The sequence below is a fragment of the Rhagoletis zephyria genome, unplaced genomic scaffold, assembly GCF_001687245.7.
Source record: "Rhagoletis zephyria isolate East Lansing unplaced genomic scaffold, Rhagoletis_zephyria_1.1 Rzeph_scaffold_00151, whole genome shotgun sequence".
Classification (NCBI taxonomy): domain Eukaryota; kingdom Metazoa; phylum Arthropoda; class Insecta; order Diptera; family Tephritidae; genus Rhagoletis; species Rhagoletis zephyria.
Window position 1 is genome coordinate 285,973 of NW_016157235.1, and position 19,442 is coordinate 305,414.

Below are 19,442 nucleotides of genomic sequence, written 5' to 3' on the forward strand. Positions count from 1 at the left end.
TGGTAAGATCGAATAAGTTGTAGTACTCTCTTAAAGCTGACAGTGGGAAGCGACGCTTTTCGCCAGATATCTAAAATTTCCGTAGCCAATCTTTCGGATATATCATGAACTGTCGGCTCTTTTGTTGTTTTGTCAGGTTTTAATTCGTATCTAATAAATAAGTAATACTTCATAACATCATTATAAGTTGGTAATTGAGACACTGGTAACTTCTCTGGCAAACCAAACACAGGACAACATGTCGTTTGTCATGTTTTGACTTGCGACATTTTACTCTAACAAAGAGAAATAATAGGTGTAACTCACATCGAAAATATTTAATTACGATCTGAATTTATTTATCTGTAAACAGTAATTTGAAAATATTACTTACATGAGTGTTATTTCCTTAACGGCAGTGTTTAAAATCAATGTTCCTCACAAGTAGAATAACAATAACACGCGCGACGCGCTCACTTAATAGCGTTCGAGCAACGACTGACAAGTGCAGAGAAATCACCTCTTCTCCCTCACCTATCCGCGCACTATTCAAAGTCAAATTGTTGCCAACGGGAAGACACAGAATATGATTTAGCGTTAATTTGTCAATATTATACTTTAGTGTTTTTCGATAAGAAATTTTGAATTTCTTTAAGTTTATAATGTTGGGGGCACCTCTAAATGTATCATTTTTTTTTCAAAACTTAATGGCGTTGGGGCACCTCAAAACATACGATAAGGAAAATAATATTTTGCACACATATTTCTGGGGTAGAAAGGCAACTTTCTACAGGTCTGCCAAAAGCGATTTCAAAAAAAAAAATGTTCACTCCACCCTAATATACATATATACTCTTACATACGCGGGACAATAGCCCTTCACATCTAAGCGCCAAACTACAGCAAACAGCTGACATAGGAACACACATATACATACCTACTCTTTTGTATAATAGGCAAATTAGTTTGATTTTGTTTTTTCACGTTGCTCCCGCGTTCACATATCAAAATACGTACATACATCTTTGCACGAATCTCAGTGCAGGTACCCGCGCATATATATATATATATTTATTTCTGTATTTAATTGTTTTAGAGCAAAACAAGTACACGCAATAAATTCAATTGTGCTCAGACGCGCTGAGACAATACAGTGATTTTCAAAATTTTCACAAGTACTCAATTTAAAAAATTTACCCAACTAATTAGAAGGAGCACTCAATAAATTAAATTAAAATGACCGAGGAAAAAAAAAAGATACCGCCTCCATCCAGCCCCCTCAACAGGCACCAACAAAAACACGGGCAAAGTCCCAAACTGACGACGAGGAATTTACCAAAGCTCAGAAAAAATTCCTCTTCGAAAAATCTAAGCTTGAAAAATATGGCGCGAAGTAGTGGAAGATTTGCGAAACAGATCACTCGGAGGCCAGTCTCAAGCTTTACTTGGAGGAACTCAACAAACACTTGTCGTGGGTGGAGAACTCGTACGAAGCGGTATACATGAGCAGCTCGGACGAGAGATCCAGTAAGGTATGCGAGGCAAAATACGACACCGCTGTAGACACGTGCATCAGTACCAGGACGCGCATCAACGAGTTACTTAGCCATCGCCAACCCGACATGATGGTCGCCAGTAACATTAGCGTTCCGCCAGTACCAGCGCCACCCGAACCCCAAAACTATTTAAAAGTGCCTGTTTGTGACACGGAAACATTTTGCGGAGGATATGAAGACTGGCCGTTTTTTAGGAACATGTTCACAGCGGTGCACATAAATCACACCAAACTCTCTCAAGCCCAGAAGCTTTATCATTTAAGGCAAAAAACTCGAGGTAAAGCTGGACTAATAATTAAAAATTATGCACTTAACGACCACAACTTTGAGCTGGCGAGGGACGCTTTAAAGACTCGATACGAGAATCGCAGGATTCTCGTCGACAACCAGCTCAAAACCCTTTTTAATATTCAACCCATTCATAGTGAAAATGGGGAAAAAATTCAGGCAATACAGACCACTATCAACAATTGCCTCTCAACCCTCAATGCAAATGGTGTATCCACAAAAGACTGGGACCCTATGCTAATATACCTCTGCCCCTCAAAACTCCCAGACGACACTCTTGGGTTATGGGAACAATCACTCTACTCAAGAAAGGAGTTGCCTCTCTGTAGAACGACTTAGTACGTATAGGCCAAATAAACCCAAAGGCTCTAACCAAAATTACCCTCCTCGCTCATCAACCCCTAATAACAATAACTCCGTCAGCTATAAAAGCAGAACCCACTCATTTAACGCTGAGATCAAAAAGCAGGCATCTTGCAAACTATGCAACTCCAACCACTCTATGATGAACTGCGTCAAATTCAAGGAGCTCTCAGTGCAGGATTGCAACACATTCATAAAGGATAATCCCTATTGTAGGAACTGTTTAGCCTTCTCCCATTCAGAAACTGAGTGTCATAGCAATTTTACCTGTGTTTACTGCCAAAAACGGCATCACTCTCTTCTCCATTACCTCGCTAAATAACAAACAGCAAATACAGGCACAAGGCCAAAAACGAATCAGGCGCGACTTCCACCCCCAGCGAATAGTGACCCAAACAGAGCGTCAACCTCAAAACACGCTCAACAAAACCAAAATCACTCGTCCTCTCAACAAAACCAAACCCTCTCACACTTCGCGAGTAGTAGAGAAAAAACTCTACTTCCTACCGCAAAAGACTCAATCCTGCATAATGGAGAAATATTCACAAATCAAGCTCTTATAGATCAAGGGTCTCAAGAAAACTTTCATAGCATTTCGCATACAAAAACTGCTTGGCCTCCCGACAAAGCCACTAATTATGAAATTATGGGAATGGGTGGCCGCGTAATGCAAAATGCGAACAAAATATGCGCTATTACCAATTGTTCTACTGACGCAAGCATGAAAATAACCAGAAACGCGATAATCCTCCCGCAACTCACTCATTTCTTGCCATCGTTCAAAGTTACATATATTGAACTGTAAGAATACTCATCTCTCCCTCTAGCAGATCCTATAGGCCTAAAAACCAATGTCGGTGGAAGCTTAATAGCCCAAAACTCAATATTTGGGTGGATTTTGAGGGGCCCAGTAACAGAGCGCGTCTCATCATTCACGACCCAGGTAATTGAAAACACAGACACTCTCAACGATCTACTAAAGAAGTTCTGGGAACAGGAGGAAGTACCATCAACCCCGACTCTCACCGACAACGATGTATTTTGCGAAAACCTCTACGAAAGGTCCACAATTCGCAGAGATGACGGTCGTTACGTAGTAAAACTCCCCTTCAAAACTACCTTCCCAGACACGCTTGCACTTGGACACTCAAGACCTGCAGCTCAACAACAGTACCACAGTATCGAGCGGAGCATCGAAAGAAAACCTGACCTGCAGCAAACGTACACCAAAGTTTTGGAAGAGTATCTGACCCTAGATCACATAGAACCCACAGCATCGCAAGAGATTTTACGTGATGGAAATTATTTTTCCTTTTACTTACCCCACCACGCAGTTCTAAAGCCAGATAGTAAAACTATGACAGTGCGAGTAGTTTTCAACGCTTCCAAACTGTCTCACTCTAGCATTTCTCTAAACGATATCTTCCACACGGGCCCCGTACTTCAAAATGATTTAATGCTCGTTATCCTCAAATGGCGACTGTACAAATATGTTTTCAACGGTGACATTGAGAAAATGTACCGCCAGATTTACGTACACCCAGAGGAACAAGATTTCCAAAGAATCGTATTCCGTAGAACCCCTAAAAAGATCGGTTGAAGATTTCAAATTAAAAACGGTGACTTTTGGTGTCAATTGCGCACCATATTTAGCTATAAGAATCCTGCACCAACTAGCTAAAGACTCACATGACAAACACCCAAAAGCCTCTAAGATTCTACTGAAAGAAATTTACGTAGACGATATACTGTCAGGCGGACATGATCTCGACTCGGCACTCACTTCGATGAATGAGGTATTTGCAGCACTAAAATCAGCAGGTTTCCCATTAAAGAAAATGACGGCAAACCACAAAGGAATACTCCAAAATATACCCACATCTGATCGTGTAGAAGCAGACTTCCTCCAGTTCCAAGATTCCAGCTCCACAAAAACCCTCGGAATTAAATGGAATGCCCTTAATGATGAGTTTTCATACTCCATCGATCCTCTTCCAGACTCTAATGTAGCCACTAAAACACAAATTTTGTCGTCCGTTGCCAAACTCTTCGACCCGGCAGGGTGGCTAACGCCAATGATGATCCAAGCCAAAATGTTACTCCAACAACTCTGGATAGAAGGCACAGGCTGGGACGAAACCGTCAATCCCGGCGCGCTTCACAAATGGAACGCATTTCAAGAAAACTTAAAAGCCATCTGAGAACTCCGGATACCACGATGGGTTCAGTTTTCCCTTAATAAAAATATCCAACTCCACGGATTCTCAGACGCATCCGAAAAGGCCTTCTGCGCCTGTGTCTACCTCAGGGTGGACCACAGCGAGAATCAAGTATCCTCTCATTTGCACCCTTACAGAGAGTTAGTCTACCTCGCTTAGAACTCTATGGAGCAGTCATTCTCTTCAAACTAATCAAGCAAATTCGATCCCAACTCGATCTGCCATCACACGAACTCACATTCTGGTCAGATTCCTCTATCGTTTTGGCCTGGTTTGAAAAACCCCCATGTAAATAATGTATTTATTTGAAATTTTGTCCTCTACAACTTTGCCATTTAAATGTGCCACTTACTTCAAATAGAAATTGCTCAAAATTCGAAGAAAAAGCGCCACTTGCCTAATTTTGGGCATTTTTTGCATATTATTAGCAATAAATAATTGTTTAAAAGAATTTATAGGCACATGGAAATTGTAGGGAATCGAATTCTCAACAAATTTGTTTACCTTTTTTCGCGAGATGTGCAAAATTCTCGCGCAAATCGTAAAAAAACATAAAATCCAAGATGGCGGACACTTCCCATATCGCAATTGGGGGAAAAATTTTGATTTTGTGTTCACCTAAACAGGAGACACCTAACTGCGTCAAAAAATTTTTTCCCGGAATTTTTTCGTTGAAAAAATCTAAAATGATTGGGCTAAGTGACGAAACGACGAATTCGAAAAAATCCAGTAGAGTTCTTTTGTATAATACAGAAGTACAAAGTTCAAGATTTTCATTTATTTTGTATACAACGTTTTTACCTGAATGCATATGGTTTTCTACATGTTTAAATGTGCCGTGCACATATTAAATGTTAAGGCTCCGTTATGCATACTTGGCATTGCTTGAGAGTTGTCACATAAGGAATCTGTTAAATGAGCTTCGCGTGTAAGCGGTTACCCAACGCACAGCATTACATACGTAAAAGTCTGTTGGTTTTTGATTTCTACGTAAAAATGGTATAGCAGTGCATGCAATGCCAAGTATGCATAACAGAGCCTTTAGCATACTCCAACCAAATTCTGCACAGCTTATTTTTGAATCACATACACACATGCATATGTAAATATATATTTCAGTCTATTTTCATTGAAAACACCGCTTCGCATCATTCTGTGCGAACACCCGTAGCTTCACTTCTCTCTGCCTTGCTGCTCTATGCGCGCCAGCCGATTTCTGTGTGTACATTAGGGTGGTCTAAAAATGCATGTGAAAAAGTAAAGTCGGAATTTGTATGCTTTAAGGTTAAATAAACAATTGGGTATTATTATTGAAAGTATCCTGAAGAGAACCAGAGTTTTCCGATCGAAAAATATTGATTTTCAAGAATTCTATACCATTTCTACGAGAAATTTAATTTTTCCCAAATAAAAAAACATGGAATACTTTGAGCGCTTTGAGCGACCTCTAAATATTTTTTGATTTTAAAAAAATAGGGGTATACTTTTTCGATATAGAACAATCCTAGGGGGTGAGAGCATTACAATTCCGACTTTACTGTCTTTAGACCACCCTAGTGTACATACACTTAAAAATCTGTTTAGTGTAGTTAAATTTGTTCATTAGGCATATGACTTTTCAACTTTGTTTTGGAAAAATTAAATCTACATGGTATGATGCAATGAGTTTTTATATGTGGGTATTTCCAAACTGGCGTTACGTGACGCTCGTATGACAAGATGTTAAAAAAAGAGAAAAAAAGTCAAAATTTAAAAAGGGTTTTCTAGATTTGCATAGAAATTAAATAGCCCATTATTCAGTAAAACAAAATACAAATGTTGGTAGTAGCGACTTAAAAATATTTTCACTTCGATTACAAATTTGCAAAACTCTGCGAATTGAGCAAGGCTATTTGTTTAAAAGCTTTTGTAGTAATATTGGAAATGTTTAACGTTGATTTTCCATGTTTTGAAATGTAAAAATCTTGTCTGCTTTGTTTAATCAGCTGAATTATCTGGCGTGACGCTACCTGGCTACGCTACTAAAATTTACGTTACGTTACTACTACTAAAATTTCCATTGAAAAAGGTTTGTTAATACTGTTCTTGAAAGGATTTTTAACGGGGTGAGAACATGCATTTTATGTCGAACGTACTTTTTATTTTGACATCAGCGCCACCACCGGTTTAATTTTTTGCAAATCTATCTCCTACTACGATTTAACTAAATATGCCAAATGTGAAACAAATCGGAGCATAAATACGGTTTTTCAAAATATCTCGACCCTGGCGCCACCGAACGAGACCATTTTTGACAAAAATTCTTCTGCTTACATAACCAGTATCTTACTAATATTATAAATGTGAAAGTTTGTATGTTTGGATGTTTGGGAAATCATCACGCGGAAACGACTGAACGGATTTGCATGAAATTTTGTACTTAGATAGCCTATGGGCCAGATTGATTAATAGGCTATTTTTTTAAGAGTTGCCACCTATTAAAGAAGTTAAATTTATTTAATATGCGGGAACACCGGACGTATTTGCCTGAAAGTTTGCACACAGATAGCTTATGACCTAGGTTGGAAAATAGGCTACCTTTCTTAAGAGTTGCCACCTGTTAAAAAAGTTTAATTAAATTAATACGCGGAGACGACTGAACGAATTTGCATGAAATTTTGCACACGGATAGCTTATTCGCTAGGTTGGAAAATACGTAACTTTTTTTAAGAGTTGCCACCTGCTAGAAATATTTAATTTAATTAATTTAATTTTCCACAGATAGCTTATGAGCTAGGTAGGAAAATAGGCTAATTTTTTTAAGAGTTGCCACCTGCTAAAAAAGTTTAATTAAATCTTACTAATATTATAAATGTGAAAGTTTGTATTTTTGGATGTTTGGCAAATCATCACGCGGAAATGACTGATCGGATTTGCATGAAATTTTGTACGCAGATAGCCTATTGGCCAGATTGGTTAATAGGCTAATGTTTTTAAGAGTAGCCACCCGCTAAAAAAAGTTTAATTTATTTAATATGCGCGAACGACTGAACGGATTTGCTTCAAAGTTTGTACACAGATAGGTTATGACCTAGATTGGAAAATAGGCTACTTTTCTTAATAGTTGCCACCTGTTAAAAAAGTTTAATTGAATTAATACGCGGAAACGACTGAACGGATTTGCATGAAAGTTTGCACGCAGATAGGTTATGACCTAGGTTGGAAAATAGGCTATTTTTCTTAAGAGTTTCCAATTGTTAAAAAAGTTTAATTAAATTAATACGCGGAAACGACTGAACGTATTTGCAATAAATTTCGCACACGGATAGCTTATTACTAGGTTAGAAAACAGGTTACTTTTTTAAGAGTTGCCACCTGTTAGAAATGTTTAATTTAATTAATACGCGGAATGAGGGAACTGATTTGCATGGAAGTTTTCACACAGGTAGCTTATGAGCTAGGTAGGAAAATAGGCTACTTTGTTAAGAGTTGCCACCTGCTAACAAAGTTTAATTAAATTAATACGCGGAAACTTCTGAACGGATTTGCATGAAATTTAGCAAGCAGATAGCTTATGAGCTACAGTGGACAATAGGCTACTTTTTTAAGAATTAACACCTGTTTGAAAATGAAATTTTGCTCACAGATGGTTTATGACCTGGATTGAAAAATAGGCTACTTCCTTAACCGGTTTCCCGATCAGAACTAAATTTGGTAAACTTACTACGGATTTCGCAAGGATGGTCTTAGACTGAAAGTAATTCGATAACTCAAGGCCCCTCCCATACAAATTGGAATTTTCATATTACATACATATTTCTGAAGTATTTGTGGGAAAGAACTAAAACTTGTGTATAGAGCATACCTTTGGCAATAATCGATTAATTTTTTAATCAGATTAGTTAATTCGATTAAATTCAATCTGATTACAGTTAATCATGATTAATTTTAATCTGACGAAACAGTTAATCGTAACCGCCTTAATTTAAGCCTAAGTGGAAGGTTCAATCACCTTTTGTTTCATTGATAGAGCTTCTCAAATATTGCAAAAAAGCAATTTTTTGACACTTTCACCACATTCTCTCAAAATCTGGAGCTGATGGAATCTTTATACTTACGTATTCTCAATTAGCACAAAAAAGCCTATCAACGCTTCAACATTTGCCGCATCAAAATCGGTGTTGGCCTGTGTTACCTACACTAATTATATAAAGAAAAGCTCCTTCTTTTTATAAGAGGTGATCTCGCGAACGGCTGAATCGATTTTTTGAAATTTTGGACACCTACTGCAGACTTTCGATATATTAAAGGAGCGTGGCATCACCCATACATATCGAATTTTTCATACCGTATATCTCTGAAAGTATTTGTGGTAGTGTCCTGGAAATTGGTATAGAGATTTTGGGGCTACTGGAAAAGGGACGTGGCGCTTTCCAAACATTTTGAAACTTTTATCTATCTGTAAATATATACACCCATAATACAGTGTTCTGTTCTTTTTCATAATACATTTTTTTGTTAATTTTTATAGAAATGTAGTTCATTTTGTATCAAATGGCACCAAATTTTGAGTATGCAGTTTTGTAGTTCACTCAATTTCAGTATCATAAAGTGCAAGTTTTTAATGGCTGTGAGATACCGTTGATTTTTGAGAATTTTTTCGCTGATGATGTTGCGCATTTTCTCCGTATAAACGAATGCGTGAGAGTTTTTATGTATGAGAAAAAATGCCGAAGAGTGTCAGTATGTAAAAGATTTAATCTGGTGGCTTAACTCCTCCTAAACGACCGAAACGATTTTAATGATAATTTTTTAATGATACTTTTTAGTGGCGCTGGAGCCGAGTTATTGCTAAAAATCATCGATTCGCAGGCTCCAGATATCAAAGTCAAATTACTCCCGTTAAACCAACCATCAGAGACATTGTGATCCTTGCCTTACGGTGACTATACAGAATGTGGACCAATGATTCTCACCAGTTTGGAAATTGCCACCAACTATACTATACATATTCAAACGACGATTCACTATCGAGCCGCAATGACTTCTTCACGGTATAATGCTTTCGTCAGGTTATTTAAGACGGCAATGGAGGATAGAAGGCATATCCACAAAACCAAACGTGTACGTGAATTGCTGGCGATAACGTTGGACCAAATGTTTCAATAAAAAAAATAAATTTTGGGCGGGACGAAGTTCGCCGGGTCTGCTAGTATATTATAAAAAGCAGCCAAATCGGCCTATAAATATGTTAGATATAGGACTTTTATTTTTTTTAAGCGGTAGACTCCTCGCTTGATTCGCCCATATACATAAAACCGAGGTATGATTTCAATTTAAGAAAATTTTTCAACAACCTCCCGGATTACATTAACCTAGTGTCATCATATTTACATTGTTTAAATGAAAAATGGGTAGGCAGGTCAAAAAAACACGAAACTGGATAAAATAATTACCACCACAAGGCTGACTAACATATTCAAGGAATTTTTAAAATGTTAGAAAACTAGCTGCTGAATTAGCTGTCACAGTAACTACTACTATCGTCGACCTAGAGCCGTTATCATACATACGAGAGCGATTCTTGCCATTTTAGCCTTTATTAACTTGCCAAAGTTTAAAGCTTAATTGCTTCCAATTAATATGCAGTGCATGGTATAATGTTTGGTTCCGCTTTCATGAAAATGATTTTGAGTTCCTTAACAAATCTGTCCTTCAGTTTATATAGGTACACAACTGCTATTTAAGGCACTGGGTAAAAGAGAAAACTGCTATTGTTAACCAGCAGGGTAGTAAAATTTGTGCAGAACAAACAATTAAGGTGGTTGAGGAAGTATTTTGTACCTAAAAAATGCCGCGTAAATTTATGATTTATGCATACAAGCCTTTATAAATGCGTATTTAAAAATTAATTGAAATAAATTTATTTAAACTGAAGTGGACAGTTTAAAAGTGTTCCTGCGGGAGGTTCTTTGACAAATTGACACAAAAACATTATTTTTGTTGTCTTTAATTATTTCTAAGCATCGAGTAATAGGTACAATTTTTCGCAAAAATTTCTTATGCCTATTGTTCATCCTTACGTTAACATACATACATATGTATAGTAAAAAGTCGTATTAAACTTTAATAATTAAGGTAATAGAAAATTTACGACAGTAAAAAATTAAATAAACTTTCAACGGCTGTCAACACTACGTTAGTATCGTTAGTATCACATACCTGTCCGCCTTCACCTTCAACGCTGACCAAATCTCTCCATTCCTCTATAGTTTGCGCCAAATCAATAGTGCAGAGTGGTACCTTAACTTCGCCAATTTGATCGTGTTTGGAGAAACGATCGAAATCGAAGATAGCGAAGACGAGAGTCTTGTTCATGGCATCGGCATAAGGTAAGCCCTAGACAAGAGAAATTGAAAATAATAATATTTAATACTGAAACTATAAAAATTGTTTGCAAATAGAAATGTAAAAATCACCTTAAATGTAAACGTTTCATTAAAGACGGGGCTCAACGTTTTGCGATGTACTTTCGTTTCGAATTTCTTTTTCTTGTCAGGCAGCAGATAAACTTTAACATATGGATCCGACGTTCCGCCCATATCAAGAGCTGGCAATTCTTCAGCTTGTATAACGGTGACCGCAAGGCTGTTTGAGTTGAAGTCATATTCGAGCTGTTATATCAGAACAAATAAAGAGCAAAGTGGAAAGAAAAATGAAAAAAAAACAATACAAAAATGTTCGAAGAAAGTATGAAGTTAAGTCCAGGAATCCAGTAGGTTGCAAATTTTTGGAGCAGCGATATAAGAGTAAAATATGATTATTAGTATTAATAAGAATATTTGTGAATGTTTGTACATATGTATGTATGAAAAAATTGGAATAGATATGTACATGTATGTTTGTTTACATATGTAAATAAATAAAAATGTATGTATGACCATGCACGGCGTGTGCCGGACCAGGCCCCAAGAAACCTTGTTTTAGTAAATCTTATATATAGATAGGCAAACATGTTTTCTTTACACCCCTTTTACGGCTAAATCAAACTTCTAAGGTGTAAAGAATTATATAAGCGCAAAATGACTCAAATTTCATATTAGTATGTTTATAGAAAAGTTGTTATCGAGCTGAAGTCATTCTCGATCAAAATTACTAGGTAGCACCACTCTATGACTGCAAAATGTACAAATCGCAAGATTTAGGTAAAGATTAATACAGGGATGAAGGTAAATTTGAATATGTAGATGAAGAAGACTCAAATAAATGTAAAGAAACTTAGAGATAAATACAAAGACGAATGTAAATTTAATACTTGATATAATGACCAGGGCTGGCAAAAATATGTCTGAAAAACCTGAAAATATGCGCCATAAAAAGCTCAATAAATCACCAGAATGTGCTATTAAATATGCTAAATCAATGAGCCTTTATCTAATTTTTACAATATTTTTATTCAATAATCTCGGAATTACAGTGTAAAATAACATGCTTTTTAAATTATCAATCGAAATGACCTTCTCTGGTCATTTAAAATTATTGAATAAATCGAAAAACTCCTTTCCACTTCCGTAGATGTATGTAGTTGGACAAAATTTAAATAAACTGAATCCTGCTTGGGAGTATTTCGATAGATCTTCACTCCTAGTTGCGGAGCCCGAAAATTAAATATCTCTAATATTAGCAATTGTGGTATAGCCAAGGCTTCTGGCCAAAATACTTTCAAGTTTTTTTTTTGTAATATATAATGTCAAACCGTTTGTTTGAAACTTTGTTATACCTACCATGAAACTACCAAAATTGCCTTAATAAACTCTCCTAGCTTTATTAGTATGTAGTATGTATGTATACTTGCATTGTATCAAGGCGAATTCATACAAGCTGGTAGCAGGATTATAAAAAACATATGCATGAATGCCCCTTTTTCACGAACCTATCGTCTCTTTTTCGCCGAAAATATATGAAATGTTTCCAAATATGCAAAAATATGCACGTAAGTCGAGTATATGAGAAAACCAACAAAATTTCCAAAAAAATACGCAGATTAAGCTTTTTCAAGAATTTGCATATTTTTGCCAGCCCTGATAATGACAAAGGTGGGAGTAAATATGTAGATGAAGAAAAGAATGAAGACAAAGATCGGGATATTGGTAAAGGAAAGTAAAATAGTTTGCTTAACACATGAAAAAGAGTGGAAAAAGCAACAACAGTTTACGTGGAAACCTCAGCTCAGTGGGTAGACTACTGGCTTGGGTCGCTGTATCGAATCCCAATGAAGAAGTCTGATAAGGAGATGTGGTGATTTCCGAAATAGCAGCTATAACTTCTACTTAAATTTAAATTGGTTGTTTCTCCACAAAAATTTTTATTATAAACGGTCTCAAGCTCAATAAAATTGTTACAAGGCCATAAATTAACAAAAACAAATAACTTAAGAACGAGCACACCTAAAAGTTAAACATTCTAAAAATAGAACTATTAACAAAAAACCAACAACCACATGATCAAGTGAAAATAGCAGCGAAATAGCTGGCCTTGATTGAAATGGGCTTAACACATGAAAAAAGTGGGAAAAGTAACAACAGTTTACGTGAGGAACTTAGCTCAGTAGAGCTAAGTAAGTAGAGTACTGGTTTTGGATGCTAAGGTCGCTGTATCGTATCCCAGTGAAGAAGTCTGATGAGTAGATGTGGTGATCTCCGAAATAGCAGCTATAACTTCTACTAAAATTTAAGTTACTGCGTTTTTTCACAAGGGTTTTCATTAAAAACGGCCCCAAGCTCAATAAAATTGTTGAATATGATTTTTATAAGGCCATAGAAAACAAACAAAAAAACTGGATGAGCACACCTAAAAGTTAAACATTCTAAAAATATAATGATTAACAAAACACCAACAAAACCAACAACCGCATGATTAAGGGCCGGTTACTCAATGTCTGGTTAACACTAATCTCCGGTAAAACATCGTTGTCGACGTTACCCACTCCATGTTATATGCATGGAGCCGAACACGTCGATAATGATGTTTAAACGGAGATTAGTGTTAACCAGACATTGAGTAACCGGCCCTAAGTATCAAAAGCAGCGGAATAGCTGCGCCTGATTGTAGTTGGCTTAACATATAGATGGGCAAACTCAGCTCATTTGTACTGTGCTGGCAGCGGGCACTTCTGCGGGCTACAGGGGCTTGATGAAGAGGGATGCCAAAGCCCGGGGGAAAGGGAGAAAATTTGAGCGAGTTGCAGCTGTGTATGTTGGACAGTGTTGCCACCGACAAATTTTAGTGGTGGCCAGATTCGCTTTTAAAAGTGACTAAACTTTGCTAAACATTTTAGCTTTTGGCTAAAAAAATGGCTAAAAACTTTCATTGCAGATGAAAATTTTTTTTTCTAATTCAGGTACAAAATTATTTACATATAATGTACACTGGCCGGAATTGGATTTTTTTTTTGGTATAAATTCAAGATTTTTATAGCAATATATTCTTGATATCAGTTAAAAATAGCTGATAAAAGTACATATGTCGACTAAGAAAATTTCCAAATAACAGATTTGAAGCACCAACCCTGTGCTTTCAGTGCGCTCTCAAAGTCACGTGTATGATCAGCTGCTATTTTGTCTGAATTGGTGCAAAATTATTAGTCAGATGTGATGAGCTTGTGAAAGGTTGCGTTAATATAAATAAACAAAGTTAGATATGGAAAGCAGAGGTTAAGGTATTTCTAATAATAATTAGTCAAAGTGCATATAGTGTGTGTGTTTGTTTGTTGTTATTTAATGTGTTTGTAGTCCATATTTAAAGAAAAATACTAAACAATATTTTTGTGGCCCGCGGAGTACAATTAGCAAGCTGACAAGTTATGACGCGAACTAATATTAACAAGTAAGAAAGTCTAAGTTCGGGCGGAGCCGAACATTAAATACCCGGCGCAAATATTATATATATGTTTTTTCACCTTTCCGAAACCTACCGCTAGATGGTAAGCCGGGGTGTATCAATTTTGAGTAAATTAGCGTCCTTCAATTTCGAAATATTAAGGTTTCAAGCATTTCTGAAATTTACCGTTATATGAAAAGCGGCCGTAATTTTAGTCCGATTTCAATAATTTTCAATGCTTTGCTTTCATGTGGCAAGCACAATAACCACACCAATTTTGGTACGAATTGGTAGAACGGTTACCGATATACATATATGTGATCATAAGTGGGCGGTGCCCCGCCCATTTTCAAAAATTTTACCATAAACGTATTTCTTGGTAAAGAATTGTTGCAAGCATCAATTTTGAATAAATTAGCTTCAATATTTACTGATTTATCGAAGATTTTGTATTTCCTAAGATAAACACATGTAACCATAAGTGGGCGTGGCTACGCCCATTTTCCAAAAATTTATAATATTCTTATTTTTCGTCGAAAATTATAGTAAATATCAATTTTGAGTGAATTATTTATCAGTAGTTACTAAAATATCACAGTTTTCGTATTTCTGGAAATTACCGTTATATGGGAAGTGGGCGTGGTTAAAGTCCGATTTCGCCCATTTTCAATACCAACCTACCTTGGATTAAGGGAAACCTACATACCAAATTTCGTTGAGATATCTCAATTTTTGCTCGAGTTATCGTGTACACGGACAGACGGACAGACGGACAGACGGACAGACGGACGGACAGACAGACATGGCTTAATCGATTTCTTTTTTCATCCTGATCATTTATGTATACATTTGTCTATATCTATCTCGATTCGTTTTGGCTGTTACAAACAACCGTTATGTGAACAAAATTAATATACCCTTGTGCACAAGTGCGCTCGGGTATAAAAAAATGCTTAATAATAATTAGATTTTATTTGAGTAATAACAGTTTTTGCTCGTTGTTGCTCCCTTTTCCAAAATTTAACATTTTAAGCGAAGTACGCGTAGAAATCTATCGTCCTTACATAGAATAAAGCAAATTCGTTCAGTTCAGTTTCTTAAAAACTACTGAACGGATTTGTGAAAATTTTTTAAAGGGGGTATGTATTATCTTTTGGCCTGAAAATTTCTATAGGGTCCCCATCTGTCCAAAAAATTACAAAATCCGCACCTTTCGTTGGATTACAGAAAATGAGGTGTCAAATGAATGTGATTGGCTAGATGTCCAATAATGTATTATCTTTTTAGTAGGGCTGCCACCATTTTAAAAATTATAATATCTTCACAGTTAGTTGGACTAAAAATGAGGGGCAAAGAGAAAGGATGCGGTCCCCGGGGTTGCCGCCTTTTTAAAAATTACTACCTTATATATACATATGAATTTTTTGTTAATGACATCAGATTTCTACAGTTGAATTTGCAAACAAGTAATTTTTAAGCAAAAAACAAAACCTACTTCAAATCTCATATAATCCAATGATCGGATCTAAATCAGATTAGTATGGGACCACCTCTGAGACACTACCTTTCCGATGCAAAAAGAATTTTCGAAATCGGTTGGAAAAAAATATTCCGGCGAATTGATAACCTCCTCCTTTTTTGAAGTCGGTTAAAAATAAGGCGTCAAGAGCTTGGCCTATAGATGTACAAAACATTTTTATTTTTCCATAAGGGTTGCTTGAAAAGTCGAAACGAAAGAGTGCTAAGAAATCTTTAGTTTGAATATTTAAGATTGGTATCAATCGAAATACGTTTGAAAGGCTTTATTCAGAACTATATTTAGAAGGGTCGCCACATGTTTAAACAAGCAAATTCAACTTGAATTGTGGCGATTAGGTAATTTAAATATGTATCACAATTAGGGTGTCACACTAAAGGGGTTTAAGTAATTTTTAACAAAGTTTTGAATAAGGTTATCGTTCAAAAGCAACGTTATATATGGGTTATCTGATCGGCCCAAAAATTTTAACATAACTTGCTAATAACATGGAGAACATATGTACCAAGTTTGAAAATGATAACTTCCTTTTTAAAATTTATGCCAAACAAATTTAATTCCGGCCAGTCTGTAATGTAAAGAACACAAACAATTTGCATACTTTAGCTTGAATTTTATACATGTAGATGAATATATTTCAGTACATACATACTAGGAGTGCCAGTTACTGTCGAAATTCGACTGTTTTTCTAGTTTTTAAGATCCTTGGAGAGGTTTCATAACTTAGCATGTCGTTTAACTTATAATGCAATTTTTCAATTTTTTATATCTTTGAAGGTCTTTGGCGAGACTTGGAATATACCCGGTACATTGCAGTCTGTCGACAATTTGATACATATCGATAATTCAATGAAGTTCAAAAACACTAAAATCCCTTAACCCAACAAAATTCGATATCTTGACTAATTTCGATAATTCTCGATGACTTTGGGTTTCCAGGGCCCCTATTGCGAGTGTCGACTGGCAGTAGAATAGAAATTTGTCGATCGAGTCGATCGTCTTTTATTTTGCTATTGCGTAACTTGATCGATAAAAATGTATACTATTGTGAATGGTTGACTGAATTGTATACAGCTGTTTGTTTGTTTACATTTGTTTCTTTAGTTTTTCATTTACATCATTTTTAAAATAATTGCTTTTATTATAAAATTTAAAAAATTGATACGGTTGAAATATGGTTTAGTGATGAGGAAGACGATATGGAAGCTAATAGATTAGTAGAGTTGGCTAAAGCAAGGAGGGAATTGCGAGATTCGTCGGATCCCTTGGAGTTGGAAGATGAAGTGTATGTATATATGTGAAGTTTATGAATAGAAGTTGCGTTCCAGATGCTTCACGGGTTGTAGGTTTTACAGGATTTGCAGGAAAAGCTGTTTTCCTCATTAATAAACTTTATGGAAGTTTAAGAAATACGGTACGGTTTAGCTATTTGTACAATGATGTTGGGTATTTGTGTCCAAACGCGTGACCCGAGTTTAAAAACTTCAGCATACAAGTGTAGTGAAAGAATTAGACTTAAATTTAAAATAAAGATTTCAAATTTCCGAGCACTAGTTGATTAATAATTTATGCAATTTTTTGGAAACTTTGATGTTGGTTCTGCGCAAAAATACTGTGGATGACGTAGCCGGAGTTATATGCACAAGATATATTGCATATCTTTCACAATAGAAGCGGAGCTACCGCCCCTACTCTTTCCGAAAATTCCTTTGCCTATGTCCTCATTCTCTTGCATCAGCTCGACCAACCGCGCAAGTTGCCTTTTGTTGCTTACAATTTTTGATCTGTAATTCAGACACATACATACATAAGTATATTTCACAATTTTTTACAACTTCCAGTTTAATTGACTTAACTTTTATCCATTATAGTAACACTTTCTTATGTAAATTTTATAATCGCAAACTCCAACGACTAAAAAACAGCAATAGAAGGATGAGCGATTAAAAGGTATTCACAGTCGCTAATTGAGCGATTAAGCGACACCCACAATAGCATCGATAATCGCTTAAGAGTCGTTTATCTACTGCCAGTCGACACTTGCAATAGGGGTGTAGGGCTTGATAAATTTGGATACCTCTATAAATTTCGATTACTCGGTTAATTTTGATAGCTCCATATTTTTCGAAAGCTATCAACCAATTTCTCTGGTAGCACGATAAGATTCGGTAAGCAGTGATAACTCGATAAACTTATATATCCTTGAAATTTCGATAGCTCGATATATTTTGAAGATTTCAAAACAAAAATCGACAATTTTCGACAAGATCAAGTAACTCGACTCAATACGATAGCTCGATGAATTTCGTTAACCCCATAAATATTGATAATGCTATGAATATCAGTTACTTGATAAATTTCATTAGCTTGACAAATTTCGCTGATCCCATAAATTTTTTTAGCTGTATAACTAATTACCCGTAAATTTCGACAACTAATTTTCTGTGTCTATAAATTTCGAAAACTCAATGAACTTTGATCAATTTGAATAGGTCTACACGTTGCGATAACTCGACAAACATGGATAACCCTCGATGATTTCAGTAACTTGATAATTTTCGATAACTAAATATTTTATAACAGAATTTATTTCAATTTATTTCGAAAAAAATAAGTGCGCCTGGCTGGACTGGAGAAGTGAAACTTACGTTACATATCTGAAAATTGTGCTAGTTAATATAATGTTATAAGCTTAAAGTTGTATTTTATCTTTTTCTATCTTTATACCTATTTATACCCTTTTCGTTATAATTACATTTATCTTAATCTATTTGTCTTTATCTTTATTTTTATACATTTCCTTTATCCCGATATTTATTTTTTTATTCTCCATATATATACAAATTCATCATCCCCTTTGTCCTTAGAAAAGTAATTTACCGTGGTCTTCATCTTTGTTTCTATTTTTCATATCTTTGCCTTTATCTACATATGCACCTAGATGAGGTGAGGTGTGATGACGTGATAAGATGTTATTTGATGTGATGTCTGGTAATGCGATGTGATATGGTGTGATTTTATGTGATGTGATGGGAAGTCAGGTCATGTGATGTTATATCATATGATGTCATATCATGTGATGGTATGCCAAATGACGTCATACAATGTGATGTCATATCATGTGATGTCATGCCATTTGATATCATGTGATGTGATATCATATTATGTGATGTCATATCATACGATGTTCTCTTATCCATATCATATTGAGTCAAACTTTCTGAAATGGGCCACTAAAAATTGGGTAGTAGAATTTCAAATATGTTTCGCAGATATTCAAAGGTCTATATGTGAAAATTAATGTCTTAAAATATTTTATTATTTTATTTTTTGGCCTTATAACAATTATATTCAACAATATTTATTGAGCTCGAGGCCGTTTCTAAATAAAAATTTATTGTGGAAAAGCAACAATAATTTGAAAAAATGGTAGAAGTGATAGCTATTTCGGAAATCACCACATTTCCTCATCAGACTTCTTTCAGTAGGCTTCGAACCGACGATCCCACTGGCTCAGCCAGTTGCCTATGCACCGTGCTAAGTTCGCCTTGTAAATTATCGTTTGATTTCTTCCACTATTTTATTTTTGTTATGCCAACACAATCAAGCGCAGCTATTCCGCTGCAATTCACTTGATCATGT

General features: G+C 35.8%; 1 protein-coding gene across 11 annotated transcripts in view; it reads right to left on the reverse strand.

Moving 5' to 3' along the window:
- Syt1 (Synaptotagmin 1) overlaps positions 1-19,442 on the reverse strand; it is a 388,134-nt gene that overhangs the window by 245,027 nt on the left and 123,665 nt on the right. For all 11 annotated transcript variants that reach the window (XM_017639446.1, XM_017639397.1, XM_017639432.1 and 8 more), the window contains 2 exons: positions 10,864-11,058; positions 10,607-10,783 (listed from right to left, as the gene is read on the reverse strand). In XM_017639446.1, the coding sequence (XP_017494935.1) occupies positions 10,607-10,783; positions 10,864-11,058 (372 nt within the window). The remainder of the gene's footprint in view (positions 1-10,606; positions 10,784-10,863; positions 11,059-19,442) is intronic.